The sequence below is a fragment of the Desarmillaria tabescens genome (genome assembly GCF_030435595.1).
Source record: "Desarmillaria tabescens strain CCBAS 213 chromosome Unknown EV420scaffold_95, whole genome shotgun sequence".
Classification (NCBI taxonomy): Eukaryota; Fungi; Basidiomycota; class Agaricomycetes; order Agaricales; family Physalacriaceae; genus Desarmillaria; species Desarmillaria tabescens.
This window is the reverse complement of record NW_026848394.1, coordinates 33,970-58,771: the sequence shown is the minus strand read 5'-3', so window position 1 is coordinate 58,771 and position 24,802 is coordinate 33,970. Positions and strand designations below refer to the sequence as shown.

At 46.0% G+C, this 24,802-nt stretch overlaps 3 protein-coding genes across 3 annotated transcripts; all 3 read left to right on the top strand.

The window, feature by feature from the left end:
- Window positions 1-2,124: 2,124 nt before the first annotated feature.
- EV420DRAFT_1279936 (uncharacterized protein) lies at window positions 2,125-3,811 on the top strand (the record flags this gene model as incomplete). Its single annotated transcript, XM_060468178.1, has 3 exons — window positions 2,125-2,284; window positions 2,343-2,503; window positions 3,518-3,811. Coding segments are annotated over 3 exons (615 nt in total), but the record flags the coding sequence as incomplete, so codon positions are not given.
- A 15,044-nt stretch (window positions 3,812-18,855) lies between these two features.
- Window positions 18,856-20,825, top strand: EV420DRAFT_1651334 (uncharacterized protein; the record flags this gene model as incomplete). The annotated part of the gene is made up of 9 exons (XM_060478538.1): window positions 18,856-18,978; window positions 19,035-19,196; window positions 19,261-19,372; window positions 19,441-19,650; window positions 19,717-19,929; window positions 19,982-20,064; window positions 20,125-20,229; window positions 20,404-20,662; window positions 20,728-20,825. The coding sequence occupies 9 exons, from the start codon at window positions 18,856-18,858 to the stop codon at window positions 20,823-20,825; spliced, it is 1,365 nt and encodes a 454-aa protein (XP_060322991.1).
- Window positions 20,826-21,520: 695 nt separating this feature from the next.
- Window positions 21,521-23,074, top strand: EV420DRAFT_1486614 (uncharacterized protein; the record flags this gene model as incomplete). The annotated part of the gene is made up of 6 exons (XM_060470427.1): window positions 21,521-21,577; window positions 21,639-21,968; window positions 22,227-22,292; window positions 22,366-22,562; window positions 22,716-22,767; window positions 22,937-23,074. The coding sequence occupies 6 exons, from the start codon at window positions 21,521-21,523 to the stop codon at window positions 23,072-23,074; spliced, it is 840 nt and encodes a 279-aa protein (XP_060322990.1).
- Between the last annotated feature and the right edge of the window lie 1,728 nt (window positions 23,075-24,802).

The window sequence follows — 24,802 nt, the reverse complement described above, 5'->3', positions numbered from 1 at the left end:
TGAGTTGCCATGCTCGTAGACTGGACGTCTCAGGCTGGCTGACTCATACTTCCATTTTCAGTTTGCTACATGTCTTTCCTTCTCTTCCACCATCATCTCTATTTCTTTCATGGCTTTTCTCTTTCACAGCTCCATATTCTTCTCAATGTGACACTGCATAGCTCTAGGACCAATGAGCATGCTTTTCGATGCCTTTACCTTTTAGGCATCAATGCTCAAGACCAAGACACCAACATTGAGGTAGCTCACCTCACCAACAAAAGAGCTGTTTCGAATGCTGGCAGAAGGATTGGTACTGGTTGTATGAACGTTGTATAGATATATTGGTTCGTTTTGTCTTTATATTCCATTTCTGATTTTCTTTCTTTGAGTTTTATCATCAATCCCCTCCCTACCCCATCCAACGCGAAGACCAATGCCAATGGCAGACGACATCACCTCAGAGCATGCTGGGAATTGAGAAACGATGGCATAGGCCACCGTTCATATGCTGAGCAGGGCAGCACCTCTTCCTATGCCATAGTTGCATGTATCCCAGGTGGTTTAATCTTGCTTGCAGCCAAGGTAACTGAGCTAGGTATTCACTTTCTTCTGACACATTTTGTTATAGAATATATTCACATACATGAGGCTATCAATTATGGGCTCTGGCGATGCGAGAGAACGTGTGCGGCTACCCCCTCTTTCACATTTGTATTTGATTGACATCTAAATTTGATTTTTACTTTTTCTTTGCCTTATACCACGAGCACCGAGCTATTGAGCAAGCCCTGAGCCTTCTCTTTTGAGCCCTGTAAGTGGTCTTTTCGTTGCATGTACTGATTTTATCTCTAGATATATTACATCCTCTTTACAACCTCAATCCCATCTCACATCTGGCCAAACAGCAAGCAACTTGCAACCTCATGTAACCATCTACGTCCACTTCAACGTATACTGTGACAGTGGATCTCCATCCAAGCTGACAAGTGCACCTTTAGATCCACAGTGGCCACTGCAGGCAATGATGTTCAATACACTTGAGGCAGCACTGTTATTCCATTCTTATTCATTTTAGAAGTTATTAAGCAACTTTGAATTTGATGCAACTGTCATGGAAGTCCTCAGTCTTCTTATAAAAATAGCATAGATCCATCAGACTTCCAAAAAAGCAAAAGTAAATGTACAGGATGCTCTGCTCATGTCAATATCTGATGCTCTGCAGAATTAGATACATTTCACTTCACATCTGTTGACTTTATCCATAATCATCCAACCACCCATAATGACAACCTTCTCATCTACAACCTTCCATCTGAAGCTCAGAAAGAGATGATATGAACTCTGGTACCACTCAAAATGCTCACTTGCTCTGACATTGTAACACTTCTTCCTTCACATTTCCCTGATCATCCATTATCACTTCGCTAGATTGCAAATCTTATGAACAACTCTTGCCATGAAGCTTCTAATGCTGTACAAAACCTTGGTAGAGACATGGTTGCTGTTGTTCAGAGATTGACTGAGTTAAAAGCAGCTGATGATTGTTGGATGGTACATTTCAAGATTGACAGTATCACAGAAGAGTTTTGTTGACTATTCTTTATGACCCCAACACAGGTGGAATTGGGTCAACAGGTCGGTGACATTATTATCAATGATGTTGCTCTGCAATGAAATCAGTATAATCTTCCATTGAATATCTTTGTCTGCATTGACCACTTTTTCTCAACACAAAACCTTGCATACTCACTGCATACAAGCGAGACATCAGAAGAGCACAAATGGGCTCTGAACCATCTTTTTTCTGTGCTTCCATCCTATTCTGACCAATCATTCTTTTCAGACTATGATAGTGGTCTTCTCTCAGCAGTATCTCATCATTCTCTGACCAAGATTGTGTTTCATGGACAATGTCTCCATTATCTTGATGGCAATATCATTATGCATGTCACACCAGTGCCTGGTCCTCTCTTTCAGCCATTTCACAAGGCATTTTAGAATATGTATTATATGATATCACTAGAGGCATTTGAACTTGCCTGGCGACAGCTCCTAGCTGATTATCTAGGAGTAGTATCTTACCTTGACCACAATTTATAGCCTAATCATAAACAATGGGCATAGTACTCAATCTCTACATGATTTACATGTGGTGTCCATATGTCAGGTCATGTGGAGAGTGAGAATAGAGTTAACAAGAGTATTGGTGATATCAAAACAACACTCTTTGATCTTGTCAGTGGGCTTATCAAGAGAACAGAGGGTCAAGATGACATGGAAACCCTACATGTTCAACAGATATGTATCTATATGCTATTGGAGCATCTTAAATTGCTCACAATTGATTCAGACAACACAAGCACAACACCCTTCAGCTATAGATGTGCTATTTGCAGAACCATTGAAGTTGATTCAGGGAAACTGTGTCTTGTATGCTGTTCAGAAATTATACAAACAAATAGAGCATTCTGTTTTCTACAATGTCGAACAGGTACCTCTTCCAGCAGGTTATACACATTGGGTTGGTGATTCACTGTACAGCTCATACTATAATATGTACTGATAGCTTTATAGAATGTCCTTGTTGTTCTGAATGTACCTGAGGCACCCTCTCTGGTACATTATGCCCTAGCAGAAGATGACACAACTTGTCTCATCAATGCATCAAAGGTGAATGATGTTCACTGGGAGCAAGAAGCCTGCAGTAGCTGATTACTGTATGTACTTGTATGAATGAAACATAATGTATAATGCTGGGGTCATTTCATTTTCTAAAACTGTAACTGTAATGCATAATAGGGGGTGGATTTCATCTCAGGGAAGCATCCCATCCCAAATTTTCGGCCAGCCTGATGGCTGGCTCCATGTTTGGTTTCCTATTCAAGAAACGTAACACCAGATAATAAGCTTGTTTCATTCACAAATCCATAATGCAGAATGTTAGGGCTGATACCAGACCGCCTGATAAACAATGGACTGAGGGATGAATAGAAAATGTCCACATGGCAATACATCATCATTAGATAAACATGCAGAGACACATCATGGACACGTAGACTACAAAAGTGTATAAATACTGAATAAAACATCTGAATGAGTAGCTTTTTTACTCCACATTACAGATCAACAACCAATCAACTTGAGAGTCTCTGAACTAAGCTTCAGACCTTTAAAGTGAGTAACTAAGAATAGTCACTCACTCAGAATTTACCATTGCAACTGCAATCAATGCCATCACTGCCATACATGGCCATCAACACTTGTATCATTTCACATCATCACTACATTGTAAACTATGCTGTTGAGCTATGAAAAGTAAGCTCAAACAAATCTATTATATCATCAAACATCAATCACATCTCAATCACTTGAAGCTTGGCCAAAACCATAGCATTCATGCTCTTCCCCACTTGAACCACACCACAGTACAGATATTTTCTCCATATGACAGAATCTTGCTAACCCTGACTTCTGCTAACAAGGGGTTCCTGGTTTCATTCATACAAGTACATACAGTATGTACTATCTTTCACAGAATCTCCTCAATACATTTGAAGATGATAACATCAAGCTGTCTACAAAATACCTTCTCTGTTTTATTGCTACGCATGGATGGTTGTGCTCAGGGTTATTCAAGATTGCCTACTATGCATCTGAGTCCATTCATTTCATTGCTGTCCTTGACATGGAGCATACCCTTTGTGATTGCATAATAGGAATAAACCTAGGAATCCCATGCTGCTACTACTATGCACTTCTTCACTACTTTAGGCTGACTAAAGAACAAGGCTTATCTACTGTTGTATTCTATCTTAGCTTATTCAACTAAAGGTATTTGTCCATCAGTTTCAATTTAGAACACATCTACTTATAACACACAAGATGGCTTGCAAACTGTGACCTTGATATCATCAAGCTATCATCTGTCATCATAGGAAAGGCTGCACTGGATAGCTTGCTGTCTGTTGATTCAATCATTCCCTTAGCACTCCCCCTCTTTTTGTCATGGTTTCATCCCTATTTTTCACCCTATTTTATCTTATCTGATCTTATTTTTATCTTATCTTATCTCTCAGCACCTAGTACCAGGATCTCCTGGAACTCTTATTATTATGATTTTACTCCTATTTTTCTTATCTTATCTTATCCTTATCCCTTAGAACCCCAGACTGACCTATCTTATCTCATGGACCTACAATATTTCACCAGCATATCTCCTACCCGTTTACCTGGTTGCCATCACCCCAGTTCACAGCTGCCATATCCCAGATGACTGATGTTCCACATGTACCATCATGCTTCTTAGTGGTTGGACAGGAGTAGGCCACTAGTTGAGGGCAGTCCATGAGATATGGTCTATTCAGACAGAGTCCTGCGTTGATATAGGAGATATGTGCTCTTTACTCTCATTCGTCGGGAGCACACTTCTTTTAGTGTCCTCCCTCATCATTCGCTGCAGAGCGCTCTTCTCACTGCACATGCCTCCTATAGACACTATTCTTAGTATGAGTCAGACATGTATTTAAGCTAGCCTATGCTGTGGCCTTAGACCCCAGCTTTGGCTAAGGTTATACACTCCTAACTCTTACAAGCTCTCTGCTCCTGCTATCTAAGTGATATTCTAACTTCTCACAATCTGCCAAAGACCCTCTAATACTGAATCACTGAACACGAGTGTCAGGATAGAGGACATGCTTTGGTTTAGATTAGAGTTAGTGCTTAACACCTATGCACCATCATTCCCATCAGCTTTTATGGGGTTCCAATCAGATGTCTGCTTCATGACTCTTGCTCTGGAGTAGAGTGCTGACACACTCTGGAGCTGCCAGCACTCCAGCCTCATACACTCTTTATGCTCATTCATTGAGAGCCATATTTCTCTATGTGAGAACTATGGACAGTACACTATTTTTAAGTATGACTTACATGTATTTAAGCCAGCCTCAGCTGTGGCCTTAAACCCCAGCTTCAGCTAAGGTTATACACTCCCAACTTTTACTTGAGCTCCTGCTTGTGGACTAAGAAGTCAACATCACTTAAAATGTGGCTTGCAACACATCTCTTACTCTGATTCACCGAACATGAGTGACAGATAAAGAACCCACCTTGCTAGTTGAGTTGGTGCATTACAATTAGCCAAAGCTTGCCTTCAAATACCCTCATCATTGTTCAATGATGGTGACTGTATGAACTCTTCAGACCAAACTGCCCTCATATTTGCCTGCACCTTCAGTTCTCTTATACTCCTAGTAGGAGTGTTACACTTTTTTCCTTTTCTTAGTCATTTCTGCTTACTACTATGTGATCACACCATATCTGATTTCTCACAAGTACTATTATTAGTGCTACCATAGTGTATTTAAGTAGTAGCCTCTGCTGGCTTAAACCCCAGCTATGGCTAAGGTTTAATCTACCCATCACTGTACTCCTTGTTATGCAACTATCTAAGTTCGCAACTAACTTTTACTATTAACTTTGGCCTGCAAGAGAATCGTTCCACCAAATTGTGAGTGGCAATCCTTGTTTGATCTAAGTTGATTTAGTTGGTTGTTAACATTTAGCCGTAGCTCACCCCAATGTTCCTCATCATTGTATACGATGGTGACCAACGTGTTATTCTTGTTCCTTTTAACTGGGCTGAAAAGTTGCTAAGACCACACCTTTCACATTGGTCAGCATGCTTTCATGCTCCTTACTGAATTCCTTCCTACTGTTGTTATTGTCCTGGGACTTTTTGTCATAGCTGCATCAGTAGTTCTTATCAGACAACTGTATCAGTGTTGCTGACATACCAGGAGGGCGAGACTACCCTTTCATTATGTTCTGCACCTTCCCATTCCTTACCCTGTAGTCCCATATCCACACATCCCAGTGCAACCAACCCTTCATGATGGACGACCTATCACACCCCAAGAACAAACCCCAACTCCCCGAGCGTCCTCTGTCGATATCACTGACATACGAGGAATCCATCTCAGAGACAGTGACACTCCCGTTCCAGGCCTCTTCAGCCTCCCTTCCGATGGAAGAGAAGAAGGAAGGCCTGTGGAAGAAGATGAAGAAAGCGATGGCGATCTCGACGAGTTCAAAAGGACAAGGCTCCAAGACCTCCTCGACGGCGTCACGGAAGAAGAAGGGTCTGATCTCTATACCAGAAGTGAGTGGCTTGCTGCAGAGGCAGACACCCACGCAATCCGAAGCAGAGACGACTTTGAAGAGGATGGAGGAGAGCTCGGTCTTGGGGCCTCTGCCGTGACTACCACTGGCGCAAATGATCCAGACACCACTGGACATCGAGTGGTGCCAGGCGGTGGCGGAGAGTGGCAAGAGATACCTGTCACCTGGTACCCTAGCACTGGCTGGGTCTTCACCAGGGAAGAAACTCCTGTGGCTGGAGTACCAACTGAGGCACAGGGGCTGAGGGGCCCTCTGTCCTGCAAACCATTGCCCTCCCTGCCAGAACTGAGCAGCGCATCTGGGACACCATCGAGGCGTGCAACCCAGATACCCTTGGAACAGCTGCCTCCACCAATGAACTCCCCAGTGTCCCCGCTTTCACCCCATCTGTCACACTGTGAGCCTTCACTGCCCCTGTCCCCTTCAATCAGCGACTATGGACCGATGAGTACCATGCGCTCGTCAAGTCCAACTTCGACCTTCGAACTGCCCGGCTCACCCCAGAAGGACAGGCCCGAATGGACAGAGCATGAACAAGGAGCGCACGCAGCCAAAATGCAGAGCTTATCACCCTCCAGGACCTCCCCAGTCTTCCCCTCAAGCCCGACACCACGGATGAGGAGGCCTTCTGAAGGATTGGTGCTGCCAAAATACGATTCCGATATGCCCTCTGGAGAACTGGAGATGAGAGCGGACGAGAAGAAGCAAGACATCAGTTCCTTGCTGAAATCTTCGACAAAGAGAACTCCGACCTCGCTGAGTGGAGACGTCGCTGGTATGCCACGGAGGCTGCCCAACGCTGCCATCAAAGCAGAAGTGATGAGGCAAGTGAGAGTGGTTCTCACTAGAGAGGTGCAGTATGTGTGGGCAGTTCTCGTATTCCTCAAATTCTCAGGGTTATATGAAATAATCGCAGAAGACATGATAAGAGATGCTCAGTGGCTCCTCACAGAAGCAGGAGAAGATTACCTCGAGGCTAGGGCAATGGGGGACGCCCTGCTGATGAAAAACATCGTCAAAGTAGACATGTGGCACAGGGCAGCTGTAGTATGGAACCTGTGTCACCCAGAAGACCCACAGCTGGGGTGCACAGCTTACCGGAGGCCCACCCGAATGCCACATCCCTTAGAAACACAGGTGCTCGAAGTGGGGGGTGGGGGAGATGAATGGGCCCAAGACGAAGGCACTGGACCCTCTAAAACTGACAGAGGAAAGGAGTCAGCAGTGCCCACCAAGATGACCGCACCACTGCCGGTTCCTCGCCAATTATCAATATGGGCTAGCACAGAAGCAAGCTGGTAAGTCCTCCCCAAGCCAACCGAATAGTTCGGGTCGAGGCGGTCAAAACCCATCCTCCAGAAAAGCCAGCAGTTCTGGGAATTCCAGGGACAAGAAGGATGCCATGGGGGTGATGTACAATGGAGCAGGCCAGCTGATGGAGATCGATAAGCTGCGCAGCAAGAAGTGATGCTTCAATTGCAGAAATACTGGGTGAGGACAGGACCATAAATGTCCTGAGGACAGGTCAAAGTGGATTCCCATCAAGCTATTCCCACGCAAGAAGCTCCCCATGCAACGCCTATGCCAGCTACTCGCCAAAGCAGAAAAAGAGGAAGCACTCAGAAAAGACACTAAAATCAAGGAGGTAAAGGAGGAGAAGGACAAAGCGTCAAAAGACGAGCTGGCGTTGCACTAAGTGATTCCATGACATCGGCTAAGGACTTAATTTCTTTCAGTACGAGCTCTCCTGTCGCTGGTCGGACTTATACTACATATGTAGGTACACCGTATGAACAATATATTCATTCTTCTGCTGCACTCAATATCAAAGAAAACAAGGAAAAAGAATCGCCAAACCCTGATGGCATAGAAGGGGATTGCCACCACCTGGTGCACTCTGCACCTGGCAAAGAACCCTTAGGGGCCATCTCACAGGAACCCCTGCCTGGTGCTATGAGGAGAGTTCTGGATGCAACGGAGAGGCCCTCTCGCCAGGTTCAGACTGGGCCCAGTCGCCCCAACGGGAAAGAATGGATCATGGTCGATGGCAAAGCAGCTGAGACTAGGACCTAGGGGGACCCCTCCTGCTCAGTAGCCTTGGGAACGCAGAATGTGGCAGCAAACGGTGCAGAGCTCCCTGGCAAGTCAGCATGTGTGCCACCATTCCAGATGACCAGGAGTACTGTCGGGTCCGAGGATAAGCATGAGGATAGATGGGAGGTTACAATGCTGCATTCAATCGCCCACAAGGATCAAACAGGCCAAAAAGGGGACAGAGAGTCCTCCTCCCCCACCTCATCCAAAAGCAACCAAGTCCTGCCTCAGGGCCCCGAGTGGCTTGGCGACCAACTGCTGTCCTGAGGAGCAGGTAAGCCTTTTTCTGTTACATTAGAAGAGGTACCCGATGAGGAGGCCTATTTATGGTCTGACATTCTGATCACGCTGCCTAAAGAGATGTCTCCCATGACCCCTTCCATGCCCAATTCCCCCCCAGAAGTCCCAAAAGCCATCGTAGACATGTACTATGAACCTTTTGGGGGACATTGGACTCGATGAGCCCTTCAGCTCACACCTGATGAATCGGCAGCTTGCACAGTACTGAATGGTTGGATACACCCTAAAAGGCGAGGGGAGGTGACAGACGAGTTATGTAAAACCCTCCAGGAGCAGTCAGAAACACCTTCGGAAGCAAGGGACCAGTGGGAGTGGATGGAGGATTTAAAGAAACCGCCCATGTACATTCAGGGAAGAAAAGGATGGAATGTATCAATAAATGTACAACTGGAGACTTTGGATACAAGAGAGATGCACGTGCTCAAAGCCCTGGTGGACAGTGGGGCCACAGGAAGCTCTATTGATCGGATGTGGGTAAAGGAACATAAAATCAACCTTAAAACAGCTGCCCGACCCACCCCAGTCTATAATGCGGATGGTACCTGAAACAAAGGGGGAGACATCACGGAATATGCTAAAGTGCGATTATGTATCAGGGACCACATGGAATGAATAAATCTGGTGGTGGTCGACCTCGGCACCACTCCATTGTTCCTCGGGCATGACTGGCTCCAAAGGCATAACCCTCTAATTGACTGGAATACGAGTGCCATAACGCTGGCCTGCTGCACTTGCAGGAAGATACCCTTCTCTTTACCCGACAAAGATCCTTCCACTAAGTGGGGAGAGGAGTATGAAGAGGGAGATACCATCTTGGTAGTAGATTTCGAAGAAGCCTTTCATGTTCGGGCTATGGGAACTAAAGCCAACGAACTGGCAGCTCAGGCCCACGCAAAAAAGGCAGTTAAAACCTTTGAAGAGGTGGTACCCAAGGAGTACTGGGGATTCTGAGATGTGTTCGATAAAGAAAACTTCGACGAATTACCTCTGCGAAAACCCTGGGATCACGCCATTGAGCTGACCCCCAATGCCAATGCCAGTTTAGACTGTAAGGTCTATCCCCTAAACCCTGCAGAGCAGGAAGAGTTGGATAGGTTCCTGGATGAAAATCTCTCCAGCAGACGAATACAGGCCTCAAAATCCCATATGGCTTCCCCCTTCTTTTTCATCAAGAAGAAGGATGGAAAGCTTCATCCAGTACAGGACTATCACAAACTAAATGAGATGACGATCAAGAATCGTTACCCACTACTGCTCATTGGGGAACTAATGGACAAACTAAAGAATGCAAAGTACTTCACAAAACTAGACGTCTGGTGGGGATATAATAATGTGCGAATCAAACAAGGGGATGAATGGAAAGCAGCTTTTCGAACCAATCAGGGTTTGTACGAGCCCTTGGTGATGTTCTTCGGCCTCACCAATTCACCCGCTACCTTCCAGTGGATGATGAATGACATCTTCAAGGATCTTATCTCCACTGGAGAAGTAACAGTGTACTTGGATGACATCTTGATTGCCTCCAAAACCAAGCAGGACCACCGACGCATCGTTAAAAAGGTCCTGCAGATTCTACATGAGAACAATCTATTCCTCAAAGCTGAGAAATGCGAGTTCGAAGTAGAAGAGACAGAGTATCTGGGGGTGATCATTAGCGAGGGCAAGATCAGAATGGACCCAGTGAAGATAGCAGGCCTACTAGATTGGCTGGTCCCTCAAAAAAAACAAGAATTGCAATCTTTCCTTGGTTTCTGTAACTTCTATCGACGCTTTATCCGGAACTATAGCAAGCATGTTAAACCCCTAACGACGCTAACCGGGAAAGCAGAGTGGAAGTGGGGCAAAACGCAACAAGAGGCATTCACTAAAATTAAGGAGCTGTTCAAAGAGGACGTAGTCTTAGCAATCCCTCTTGACCACAGGAAGTTTTGAGTAGAGGCGGACTCTAGCAAAGGAGCTGTAGGGGCCATGCTATCTCAACTCCAAGATGACAAGTGGAGGCCCATGGCATTTTTATCCAAGGCCTTGTCCACCATGGAACGGAATTATGAGATCTATGATAAAGAGTTGCTGGCGATCATGATTGTGCTCGAAGAGTGGCATCAGTACCTTATGGGAGCCTGGGAGGACTTTGAGATTTGGACAGATCATTCCAATCTCCAATACTTCCGAAAACCCCAAAAACTCAATCGTAGACAGGCCCGTTGGGTGACGGAGTTGGCAGAATACCAATTCACCCTCCACCACAAACCAGGAGCTCAGAACCGTAAAGCTGATCTGCTGTCAAGACAAGCCAATCACAATCAGGGCAAGGACGACAGTAAGGAAGTGGTGGTACTAAAAGCAGAACATTTCCAGGCGCTCCTAATGCCAGCCCTCAAGGATCTTCACGAAAAGATCAAGCTGGCTACTCATGATCCCTGCAAATGGGACCAGGGAATTTCAGACTCTCTTAATCATGAAAAAGGAATTGTCCGTGAACAGGATCTCCTACTATATGACGGTCGCATCTATGTCCCAGTGGACTGCCATCTACAGGGAGAAATCATTGCCACTAAGCATGACCATGTCACGGCAGGACACTCAGGAATTGAAAAGACCAAGGAACTCATTTTATGGGACTATTGGTGGCCTAAAATGTGTCAGGACATGGAAACATACGTGTGGGGGTGTGAGACTTGTCAAAGGACTAAACCGGACTGAAGACCCAAAAAGGCCCCACTTCACCCTAACAAAGTACCCTGCCATCCATGGACTCACATCTCGGTGGATATGATCACCAAGCTTCTGAATTCCAAAGGGTATGACTCGATTCTGGTCATCATAGATTGTTTTTTCAAAACCATCATTCCCATACTGTGTATGGAGGAACTCACCTCTCTCAGGTTTGTGAAGGTCCTAAGGGATCACGTATATGTGCCATATGGCGTGATGCCTGAAAAAGTCATCTCAGACCGCGGTATGGTGTTTGTCTCAAAATTCATGAAGGAATTCTATCGCCTCCTCCAGGTCCAAGGGAACACCTCAACCGCTTATCATCCCCAGACAGATGGACAAACAGAACGTGTCAACCAGGAAATAGAGAAATACCTGAAGATGTTCGTAAACTATTGACAGGATGATTGGAGCGAGTGGTTACTGTTGGCAGCCTTTACCCATAACAATCGACAACATACCTCCACCGGGTATTCCCCCTATAAGGTGCTCTTTGGGAGAGATGGGCAGATGGTCGCTGGTGCACAACCCCAGGGAGTGGTTCCCGCAGCGTCTCAGCTAGTTGAAGGAATACAAGAAACGCATAAAAAGGCTGAGCAATCCCTAGAAAAGGCTGTGGAATCAATGAAGAGGACATATGACAAACACAAAACCCCTGCCGTTGAATACAACCCGGGGGATAAAGTATAGCTGGATACGACCAACCTACATCTTCCTCGTCTGACCAAAAAACTAGGGGATCGACGAATTGGCCCTTTCACTATCATCGCGAAAAAGGGAGCCTCTTCCTATGAACTCAAACTACCGGCTGGCTGGAGGATTCATAATCGGTTTAACAAGACCCTCTTGACCCCTTATGTCTCTCCGGTTTTTCCCAACCAACCTCAACCTGAAAGACCTCCTCCTGAACTAATTGATGATGAGGAAGAATATGAGATTGAAGAGATCGTGGAGCAGAGGGATAAAGTAATTGGTTGCGGCCAAAACCGTCAAACAATCACGGAGTACCTTGTTAAATGGAAAGGCTACCCAATGAAGGAAAATTCCTGGGTTAAACAATCAAACATGGCCAACATGGAAAAATTGGTAAACGAATATGAAGCCAGGGTTCCACTACTGTCATCCACCCCAGAATCATGACCAGGATCAAGCGATGAAGTCCTAGCCCCCATCAGCAGTGTCGCCAGCTCGGATGATGGATGTGGAGGAGGACCGATCTTGACCATATCCTTGTTCAGGAAGCTGGTTGTCACAATATCCAAACAAATGGATAAAGCCCTACAGGAGAGAAACGAAAAGTGGCTGTGAGACAATAAGGTACCACCAGATCACTACTGGGACTACAAACCTCCAAAATCAGATCCCCGATTTGACAACCCTAGGGTGCAGGATTCTTACCTGAAACATCATGCCATAGAAATGAAAAACTCTCGACAGGAAGATCGACCCTATATCAACCCACCAATTCTGTTGGATCCCCCCTCTGAGGATGAAGACTCCGATGTCGACCAACTCCAATGCGTAGTCGAAAACTGGGATGATGGAGCCTCCAAAACAAGTTACGAGTCTGATGAATCATTCAGGACGAATGAGTCTTAGGGAGGGGGTAATGTTATGCTTTTTTTCCTTTTCTTAGTCATTTCTGCTTACTACTATGCGATCACACCATATCTGATTTCTCACAAGTACTATTATTAGTGCTACCATAGTGTATTTAAGTAGTAGCCTCTGCTGGCTTAAACCCCAGCTATGGCTAAGGTTTAATCTACCCATCACCGTACTCCTTGTTATGCAACTATCTAAGTTCGCAACTAACTTTTACTATTAACTTTGGCCTGCAAGAGAATCGTTCCACCGAATTGTGAGTGGCAATCCTTGTTTGATCTAAGTTGATTTAGTTGGTTGTTAATATAGGAGCCACCACAGTTCATTACACTCAACCCTAATGACACCAAAGAGTACTGACCCCTGGAAGAGGGAGAGTAGACAGGCTCAATGGCTCATCAACAGGAAGCACCTGAACCAACAGCACTGTCAGGCTCCAACACCATACGCTGGAATCTGACAACAGAACAGGGCTTTGAATCTCCATACCCACCGACGAAGACCTCCTCATGTTGGTCCACCCTATCCTTGGGAGAGAAGCTCAGCCAGGCAATGGAGAAGGTGATTCCCTGGGAGAAGAAGACCTCAGCCAACTCTATATCCTGCCAGATGACACTGAGAGCATCACAGAGCAGTCAGTCACTTCCACTGAGTTATTAGCTGCCATACTAGGCTATGACTCAGATGGAGAGTGACTCTATCAGAGAGGAACCTGAAGATTCTATGTAGATGCTGTCTGTGGAAGAATCATGACTGACAGAGGAGATGACATATGCCTCATCAACTCAACCAGTTGAGTTGACATTACTGATGAGTTCTTCATTGGGTTATGAGGGCAAGATATGGGAGGAGGAGATGGACAGCTTCCTGGAGAGAAAGAGGCAGGAGGACAGCCAGACCTGAGTCAGATATCCTCCCAAGAGATGTCATCACAATTGCAGACCTTAGATGTTTTGTGGAGCCTTCATCAGAGCTCTAGCACCCAACATTCACCCCAGATGACTACTCAGACACCACTAACCAGGAGAGAGACTCTTCCTCTGACAAGGAGCTCTATAAGTACTACACCCATGCTGACTCTCCACCCTGAATCAAGCCTATACAGTGGGTCATCTTCCTCCCAGATGAGGATGGGCAGTGGAGAATTCTTGAGTGGTTTGCTAGAAACCAACCCTTTTCAGATGTGACCTTCCTCCTGAACCCTGTCCTGGAAGAGCTCAATCAAGCAGATCCCAATGATGACTCTCACTGCCAGTGCGCTATCTGTCAGTACTTACAAGACCTCTCTCAAGCCTGATTTGATGAAGTCGGACCCCTGGGTCAGAGCTAGGATCAAGATTGATCAACAGGCATGGGAAGATGACAATGATTCCTCCTACGACAAGAGAAGGGATAAGTTTGTCCAGAGGTCCAGCACTGGGACCCACAGGCAAAATATTTAACATGACATGGAAACAAATGCTAGACTGGACAGAGTGATGCCTCCCCTACAAGGTGACCTGGACTACATCCCCACAAGGGAGAGTCTATCAGGCAGCATCCCTAGGCTTAGAACTTGAGGAGAGAATTCTCTCTCTTGAAACATAATATGCTGCTGCCAAGTTTTGGAACGACATCCACCCTGATCATTGAGTGTTGGTTGGAAAGCACTACACCATCCCCATCCCTAGCTCCAGTGATGCAGGCACCAACATCTCCTTTGTTGGGGGTAGTATCCATCAACTGATACAAGACTCTGCTTAGCAGCCCACTGGACACATGGGCCTAGGCCTATTTGCAGGTGGAGGGTGTTAGCCACCAACTCGACAAACACAGATCAACAAGGGAATGCCACTCACACTTCGGTGGATTGTTCACGATGAGGTCGATGCTGGTCTTATGAGCTAGTAACTAGACTTAGATAGTCATGGAGCAAGGAGCTTTAGAGTTGGGTAGATTAAACCTTAGCTGAAGCTGGGGTTTAGGCCAGCTGAGGCTCTACTTAAATACACTTTCAGTATGCTAATAATAGTACACTACTGAGTGGTAACCATGCATGAAATGAAGAGAATCATATGAGGTCCATGTGTCGCAGCTACAACACGAGAGTCGAGCATAGACAACATGTGAACTGTCCGAGCGCTTGTATGCACTGATAAGATAAAGACAGGCACTGAAAAGATAAAAATGGAAAAATCATAACATTACCCCCTCCTTAAGACTCATTTGTCCTGAATGATCCATCAGACTCATACTCCTCAGTATTGGTTTCACTTTTTTCATCTGCATCCCAGTTTTTGGCCACTCATTGGAGATTCTCGACATCCAACTCATCATCTGTCAGTGGATCCAATAGGATTTCCGGTTCCATGAACTGTCACCCTTCCTTCCTGGAGTCTTGTATCTCTTTTTTGTAGCGTTTGAGCCAAGAGGTTCAGACACAGTCATTGTCAAACCGAGGGTCCAGTTGATATGGTTTGTACTTCCACATCAAGTCCTCTTTAAGATTGTTCTCCACCAGGTATTGAGCGTTTTGTTTCTGGAGTTTGTGGTCCATTCGCTCTGCCATTTCCTTTACTTGTGCTAGGACTGAAGACATAATTGATGCCCATTCAAAGTTGCTTTGGGCGTCTGAAGCCTTTGCATTTATTACAGAGGCGAGATGTTCCGGGTTGGTGCATTGGGAGGATGGAACAGTAGTTCCACACTCGGATACACAAGGAGTGTCGGGATCATGATACTCGACCACTCCCTCTGGCTGTAGATACATGGGTGGGATCTTGTCGTCTGTTCCAACCAGCTTCCCATCATTACGCATCTTCCAGTGAATTTTTTGGAGTCGGGCCTCATAGTCATTGACCAACTCCTCTGTGTTTCCTAAATTTGCTCGAGTGACCCAAGAATTCTCTTCAGCGGGATAGCCTCTCCATTTAACAAGGTAGTCCATGACAGTTTGTCAAGTCTTTCCTCTCCCTACTACGTGATCTCTTTCTCCAACTATTTCTTCTATTTCGTATTCTTCTTCATCATCAATGAGGTCCAGCAGTGGTCGACTAGGTTTGGGTTGGTTAGGAAATTCGGGAGGGTTATACAGCGTCAACAGTGCTTCATTAAACCGGTTATGAATCTTCCAGTTGACCGGTAGCTTGAGTTTGTAAGCTGAGGCCCCTTGTTTCGATACAATCTCAAAAGGTCCTACTCGCTTATCATCTAGCTTCTTCTTTGGTCGTGGAAGATATAGATTGGTGGTGTCTAACCACACCTTTTCGCCTACTTGATATGACTTTGCATCTCCTTTATGCTTGTCATATGCCCTTTTCATGCTTTCCGCTGCCTTCTCTAATGCCTTGGCGGCTTGTCCTTGTGTCCATTTCATGTCATTTACGAACTTTTCCACTGCTGGTACTTCTCCTTTCCCTTCCTTCACCACCATTGTCTGACCGTCCCATCCGAGGTTCACTTTAAATGGAGAATATCCTGTGGAGGAATGTTTCCGATTATTATGAGTAAATGCTGCTAGAGGTAACCACTCTACCCAGTCATCCTGCCAATAGTTTACAAACATTCTCAGGTACTTGTTGATTTCCTGGTTCGCCCATTCGGTTTGTCCATCAGTTTGTGGATGGTAGGCAGTGGAGGGGTTTCCTTTGATGTTGATCATAGCATAAAACTCCTTGATGAACTTGGACACAAAGGTGGGTCCTCGATCTGAAATGATCTTGGATGGAATTACTCCATATCACATGTAGACTTTGTCATGCAGGATCTTTGCCCATCCAAGAGAAGATAGTTCTTTAGTACAGGGCACTGGAATGATTGCCTTGGATAGCCTGTCTACAATTACAAGAATTGCATCATATCCCTTGGAATCAGGGAGTCCAGTGATCATGTTGACCGTTGATGTGCTCGGTAATGGGCAGCACGCAAATGAAACAAGCATCTAGATCGTCAATCTAGATACTAAATCACACACACACACACAATCACCAATGTATATAAGTTCGAGGGTGAGTACGATAGAAGCACTTGCGATGTACTTAGATTTAGATAATCTAGTGGGGTTTTGTCTGAAAACAACTTCAATTCTTCTTTCGATGTGTTTTACACAAAGTACACTAGTCCGCGATAGCGGGGTTTTATGAACTTGTTTTGTAAGGTATAGTCGAGCAAGTTATGCTCATTTCGACATCGTCTAGAAGAGCTTCTAGCAGACACTTCAAATAATCAAACAACCAAAGACTCCGAGGTCTACAAAGAGTGCAAAATCACTCTACAAAGAATGCTCAGGTTCTGACTTCAAGTACAAGACTTGCAAAGAGTACACAGACTCTGGAGTTCCTTGAACTCAACAATTGTTCAAACTTAAAGCGTTCTAGGGCTTATTTTACTTCAACTAGATGAGGTCTTTTGACTTAAAGTCGACTCAGCACATCTAGATCGCTAATCTCGGAGAGAGAGAACACGAGGCCTTTGTCTGTGGAGCAGTTCAATTAACTAGCAAGGTGCAAACACGGGGACGGCTCTACTTCCTACTTCACTCTTCTAGATTACTGTAGTCGCCCTTATGGGTTGACTTTGGTAACTTAATTCACTTCAGTCGAGGATATGCAATAAAACCAGTGATTGATTAGGTAGCTATACAGGCTACTAGCACAAATGTGGGGGAATGCTTTCCTGCCGTTATGCGTCTAGTCACTGCTAATTTATATGATTCGTGTTCTAGGTATAGGAGCCCATATCTACAGTAATTATGGTACGAGCTTTGGAATTAATACAAACGGTGAGTCACTATCCTACAAGTATCGCGCCATTCCGTAGTTTCTATTCAGTTTGATGCAACTGCGCCGGGTTATTCTGTTGCTGAGGAGTGCCCTACTAGTCCGTGGGTGCTCCTTCTTCCATCTGCAAGGCTTGCCGCGCACCGTATGTATGGAATACTGTGGTATGCGCAGGATCTCGAGGATGTAACCACTGATCGCAATCGACTGCAGGTCCGAGATTATATTCTGTTGATCACTGCACAATCAAGGTTGGTCATCTCAGTACCCAACATGGCTATTCATTCTTCCAAGGTTATTCCTTTCCTAGCCTGAGTTGATCTCGAAAGCTGATCTGTTTCTCAACTTAGCAATTTTTCTTGACAGGTTCTTTCTACTCATTGAGGCGACGAGGCATCTAGTTCCTTCCATTCTTCAACTTCTTGGTTTTTATACTTCATACAGACGAGTCCCTGAGATTTGACTGTAATAGTCTTGTTTAGGTGGGGCTTAGCTTGGCGTGTTGATGGCTGGTAGAATTGACTCTTCGAGATGTCGTTTCTAAGTCCGTTCTGTACTGCCGTGCTTTCATTCTTTATGTAGTATTTAGCTACCAGCACGAAGCCTCCACTGTAGCTCTCTGTACTGCTTGTAGATTGCATAAACTGATGTAAAATCGCAAAATCTACGGGTAGCCCGATACCAGGCATATCATCTCCCCCTTACTATAATAGTGACTGTCCCTAGTCACTTGTGTCTTGTCACGACTTAGTAATGGAGTGCCATGGTACTTCTTTATTTGTTCTCTGTAGAATTCTAGATGTTCTCGTACTTCACGTTTGAAATCCCCACAGGGTATCTTTGCATTGTCTTACAAATCAGCATTTCATCATGATTTTTCAGGGTTTGACAGCCGCGATCAATACTAAACTTATTTTTAGTTTAATTTGCGTCGCGTCCATCTTTATTCTTAGTGAACTCGTTACGAATTCCTTGTTCATGCTTGTATGGATTCTTCTTGCTTAGCCCTTCACAGGTCTGTCCTCGGTGTCAGCCGTGGGTTCAGACTCAGCCTGTAGCCAGGAAACGGCCTTCAAGGCAGACTTCTAATTTTATTTCGAAGTCTCCTCGAAGCAACTCCATTTGTTTTTCTTTGCTTCCCTACTCGTCGAGATCTGTCTACGCCTACTACATGACCATCTCTCTTTTCTAGTCTTTGTCTTTCTACTTTTCTCGTGTGTTTCCAATGTCTTTCGAAACTCTTCGTTCTCTCTGGCCTACTTTGACTCCCATGTTCTCGCCTGGGGCCACTCTTACGATTCCAGCCATGCGTTGCGTGCAACTACTGAAAGAGGCGGCACCAGCAGCTGTGAGTTCAATCTTCTGTTCGAGACCATTGTTGAACACGCTAATCTCGGCGTCTAGGTTGGTATTCTCAAGGCTGCCAGGGCACGACCCAACATTGAGTATCGAGGCTTCGCCCTCAACCTGGCCTACACGCTTTCTTTGGTTGCCATTGAGATTTCCAAGGAGATGTATGATGAGCGGTGGGATGAGTTGTCGTTGACTCCTCATGAGGCACCCTACGTGCGTTTCTTCTCTTCATTTTATCTTCTTTTACGACTAACTTTCATTTCCTCGCCCTGACTAGGCCATCCGTTTCTCTGTCCACGAGCCAGCGCCAAAATTCATGCCACGGTCGTCTCAAACGGTTCCAACCCCATCTGGTTCCTCTTCAAAGGGCAAAAGCAAGACTCAGGCAAGTACTTCTTTGCTAAGTTCTTTCCATGTCGCCTAGATCTGACCTTGATTTAGCCCAAGTCAAAGAAAGGCATGGTTTCCATCAAGAAACCGCAAAAGTTCGCTAAAGGCCAGACGGCAGGGCCAACTTCCATGCCCGAGGACAAGGACGATGAGAATGATGCCGGTAACTCTCTTGACGAGGAGTCGGTAGTCGTTGTGAAACCTTTTCGTCCCCCTGCTTCGCAGGGAAGTCCTTCCAAGCATATAAAACCTGGTCCCAATTGTCACTCTGTTGCTGGTGCGTGTTATTCTTTTTGTCTTTCATTCTTTCAATGTTAACTTCTGTTTTTATCTTCCTGTCTAGCTGTTCCTCCATCCGTCAACTTGCCTGTTGGTGTAGTCGAGGAACAAGTTATTCATACTCGTGGAGAGAAGAGGAAGCGTGAGGCTGCAATTGCCACCGCGGAGTCTCATGTTGAGACTTCAAATGTTCGTGACGAGAGCCCAGAGCTCCCGAAGAAGATGATGAAACAGCACATGGCACAGCTTGGTCGACAAGCTGCCGCCCAGGTGCCTTGTAAGTCCTTCTTGGTTATCCATTTTTGTTTTTATTGATGAACCTTCTTCAGCACGAAATATTGCCTTCGACCCGATCACCATGCGGCCAGTAGATGCCGATGAAGTTCGTTGGCTGGCTACCGCGACCATGGATGTAAATCCGTTTCCTATCTCTCGTTACTCTTTTCATTTATAGTCTTTTCTGTTTTCTTAGCCCAAGGTTCCCTGCTCACTTTGTGCTGTGGGCAGCCAGTCTAAACCCTGTGAATTCATGGGCTGGGGTGTTCCTTGTGGGAACTGTCAAAGGGGAAAGAAGGTGGTTTGTTCGTTCAAGGCTAGTCCTCAAGAGCGGTACCGAGCACGCGTCTCGATACACCCATTCGCGGAGAGGACGCCTGACAGTAAGTACCTCCTTCACTATTTCCTTTATTTACTCTGATTGTTTTTCTTATCGCAACCTCTAGATCTTCACTGACTCCTCGGGATGGCTAAGTACTTGGTCAAGGCCTTTGATAGTGCCTGCGAGACCGCTGGCCGTCTGTCCGAGCTTCTTTGCAACACTTGCAAGGACATTGACGCCGTTATCCGGGACACTGTTGAGTATGAAGGTCATGTCGTAGCCGAGGAGTCCCTTGTTACTGACGTATCAGCTGTCAACGGACTCCTCGACGGGTTTTCTGCTCAAGAAGTGGAAGTCTCGACGACTCCAGAGAATGAGGACCAAACTGGTCCTTCTTTGTTTTCGTTGAGTTGTTAGTTTTATCCTGTTCTCATTTCTTCTCTTCTTTCTTTTACTGACTTCTGTTATTTTGGACAGACGATGCATCTTTCCCAAAGCGAGATGAAGCTCTTCGTCGTGAAGAGGGGGGTGGTGGCGAAATGGACGCCGACGGAGACTTGGACGCAGAGGTCTGAGTATGATCTCAATCTGTGTATCTCGAGCCTTCTTGCTCGTCGAGATCTACTCAGGCCTTGGTCTTTCTCTTGGGTTCCGCCTGGTTTTCTTGTGCCTCCGGGCTTTTTCTTTTCTGTATTCATTGTCTGTGCAGTGCGCCTTCGGGCAGAATTATATATGTCTAACCAGCCGGTCACCTTGGCCTTTAAATGAATAATTATATTTCATCTTGTCCTCTTCTGTGCAATCTTCTAAGAGTGTAAGGTATCTTTTTAAGAATTTAACCACCCCTAGGCGCCTTCTTAGGTTGCCTCGATGACTTAGTTCTATTTATCGTTTGCCTTATTTTTAGACTTGGGTTATTTTAAGTCACCGGACACTCCACGCCTGATCTCAGTAGTTACCAAGTTAAATCAAAAGTGATCGCTTGATCTCTTCCAAGTTCAGCCGGCTCTTATTTCTGTATTTTTAGGAGTCCTCGAGTGCTTATTTGTATGGCTAGGTAGTTAAACACATGTATGCTCCATATATATTTTCTAGGAATGTGAATTCCACAAAAATTTTCTCTAATCTCAGAGTTCCGTGTCAACCCCTCCCCCATACTATAAAAATCAACGTCCTCATTGAAGTAGAAATCATTTCAACTCGCCTCGATGACTTAGAACACTCCACGCTCTTTACACTCTGGTCTACACACTTATTACTCACATTCACCATGTCCGCCAGCTCCAAAATTCCTGTCGATCTCGCCACTCTCGTCGCCAAGGCCACAGTATGTGGACTTGCTACCTATCGTCGAGATCACCAGTATTCAATCAATTTTCATTTTCTAGACCACTAAGAAGGGAAAGAAACTGCCCAAGTCGAAGGCCATTGTCGAGGACTCCTCAGATGATGAACCTCCTGCTCTAGTTGCAATCGAGGAGGATACTGTGATGGGTAATGCCGATACTCCCTGCACCATCCTGGACACTGATACGGTATCTATCTCTTTTCTAGCTGCCATCGCGCGCACTGCTGATGAAGTCATTGCTCGCCTTCAGCAGATGTCCATTGACGACGAGGTCGAGATCGTGGTCAACAAGGATCCCAGCTTGGGCAACATTGTCGAAGGGTGCAAGGTGCTTCCTAAGTTCAAGAAGAACAAAGTCAAAGAGGACGCGGTGAGTTTCATCTCCTCGTCTCGAAGTCCTATTCTTATTTAACGGTTTTGAGTTAGAAACATCAACGACAACCTTGGGTTCTCCGACTCCATACCCATATTCTCCGAAGTTCACTCCAGGATGGTAGGAGTCGCTGACCCAGGTTGGAGAGGGCCTGGAGTCGGGCACAGTGGTCCTGTCAAATTTGTGGGGCCACTGTTCCTCCTCCCACCGCCTAATCCTTCTTGCGAGTGCTGCTGCTGCTCTTCCGGCCTCCAGACTGGCCTTGATTTCTGGGGGAAGCCGGGCAGACTGAATGTCGAAGCCCGACTCGATGAGCATGAGGTGGGTTCTAGTCCACGGTCGCTCGAATGGGACGATGGGGCTGGCAAGCATGTGTAGCTCCAAAATCCTTCAGTTTTCGGTGACAAAGGCTCGCTCGGCGACTCCAAGGGTCGGCAAATCTGGTCTAAGGGCACTGGAAGACAGAGGGGTATGTGGGGACCCCTTGAGAATGTCAAGGTCTTTCAGGGAGGGGGAGGGGGTCATTGTTCGCCTTGATCCAATCCCAGATGGCTGCTCTCCTTTTGTCGATGGAGAGGGGGGAACCGGGGGGTGAGTAGGGCTTGGGAGAAGCGGCCTTGATGGCTTCGGTGGAATGCCTCACAGAAGCTGGAGTGCTTCCGCTGCTCTCAGTTCCTCCTTCGAGAACTGGCCATCTGCCTCTCCCTGGAATTGGCCTGCTGATCGATACCATTCTGCATTCAGGGCTGAAGGCTTGAACTGTCAAGAAGGGTGCTGGGGACGGGGACTGAGGATGGTAAGATCTTCCATCTGAGTCTCCATCTTGGTTGACTCCATCCTCGCCTCTCCTGAGTGCCTCTTCATATGCCTGGAGGGCCGAGAGGTAGAAGCTTCCAGTACGGGGGTCAGAATTTGTTTCTGTGAGTGTTGATGGAACGAGGTCATTGAGGCTTCCACCTTGTCAGATATACTCCGCAAAATTCCTTTCTTCTTCCTCTCCTGGCTCTGCTGGGAGTGGGAGGTTTGGACAGAAAGGCATGAGTCCTGCACTGGAGTGTTCTGATCCTGGTACAGGCTCTGCGATGTCAACGGATCCTGATTGACTGGAGACTGGGGACAGGATTGGGGTAATGGGTCATCCATCATGTAAGGTCAGAAAGGGCTCTACTTGTGTGTGAGGGTATGGGTATACGTAGTATGGTACCGGGAGATGGGGTATTGGTTGTAGGGGTAAGTGCACGTGCTCTCTGCATCTGCAGCAAGAGAAGACTCTGCCTATGCAGTACAACAGGATGCCAGCTGTGAAAAGCCCAAAGGCTGTAGCAATAGAGATAGTTTGGTTGAGGGATAGGGACATGTGACGTTGGTCACTGTTGGAACAGTGAGAGACGTAAGAAGCAAGCTTCGGCTAAATGTTAGCCACCAACTTGACAAACACAGATCAACAAGGGAATGCCACTCGCACTTCGGTGGATTGTTCACGATGAGGTTGATGCTGGTCTTATGAGCCAGTAACTAGACTTAGATAGTCATGGAGCAAGGAGCTTTAGAGTTGGGTAGATTAAACCTTAGCTGAAGCTGAGGCTCTACTTAAATACACTTTCAGTATGCTAATAATAGTACACTACTGAGCGGTAACCATGCATGAAATGAAGAGAATTGTATGAGGTCTGTGTGTTGCAGCTACAACACAAGAGTCAAGCATAGACAATGTGTGAACTGTCCGAGTGCTTGTATGCACTGATAAGATAAAGACAGGCACTGAAAAGATAAAAATGGAAAAATTGTAACAGAGGGAATGGAGGTTCCAACCCCACACCAGGAGGAGAAGAATCTGGATCATCAGGAGGTGGCAGTGGATCACCCATGCCTCCCCCTCTACCAGCTGCACCACCATCACCCTGCAGCGACCCAAATTTACAGTCTCTTCTACAACCCACAAACCTCCCTCTCTCTCTGGACCCTCCAGGAGGATGGACCATTGCAGATAGACAGCTGAATCCCTGGAAGAACATGGCCTCAAAGCTGATGTGGGTCCTCATGGTCTTCAAGAGAAAGGCCAGTGACATTGACCGATTTTTCACCCAGTGCAAATACTACTTTGAGTAGCATGCTCAATTCTTCACCTCTAATGAGCATGGATACTGCCCTAACTGGGTTGTCTTTGCTGTGTCCTTGTTTGAGGATGAAGCCATAGCATGGTAGGTCCAGCAACAATGATGCTACTGTAACCCACACTCAGAAAGACATTGAGCATCCAAGTGGTTGGACTTCAAGAAGGAAGTATGCCAGCAGTTCAGGGAGGTGGCCAAGGTGGAGATCAAGCACATTGAATGGAAGAAGTTGAAGCAAGCTAACTTCAAGTCAGCTGTAGCCTTCTTCAGCAAGTTCAAGGAGATGACAGTGGCCGCAGAATGCTTCCACAATGATGAAGAGATGGAGGAAGCTGTCAAGGCTGCCATCCACTCAAACATTAAGACAATCATCATGTCTGGAGATAATGCATGCCCCACCAATTATTGGGAATGGAAGGATCACATAAGCTGAATGGATGAGAACTATAGGGTGCATATTGCACAGGGAGGAGGACACTCCAGTGGGACCAAAGGGTTCAGGACCATGACTGGCAAAACCAGCAGATCTGGAGGTGCCCCCAGCAATAACAGGAGGGACACCACTGGCACCACCTATGGGGGCCAGGGCCAGCCAATGGATATCGACTGTCTCAAACACAAGAGGCAATCTTTCTGATGTGGCCACAAGGGACATACTAAACAGGACAACAAGTGCCTGCCAGAAAGTCAGTGGCTGATCAAGAAGAAAAGGATACC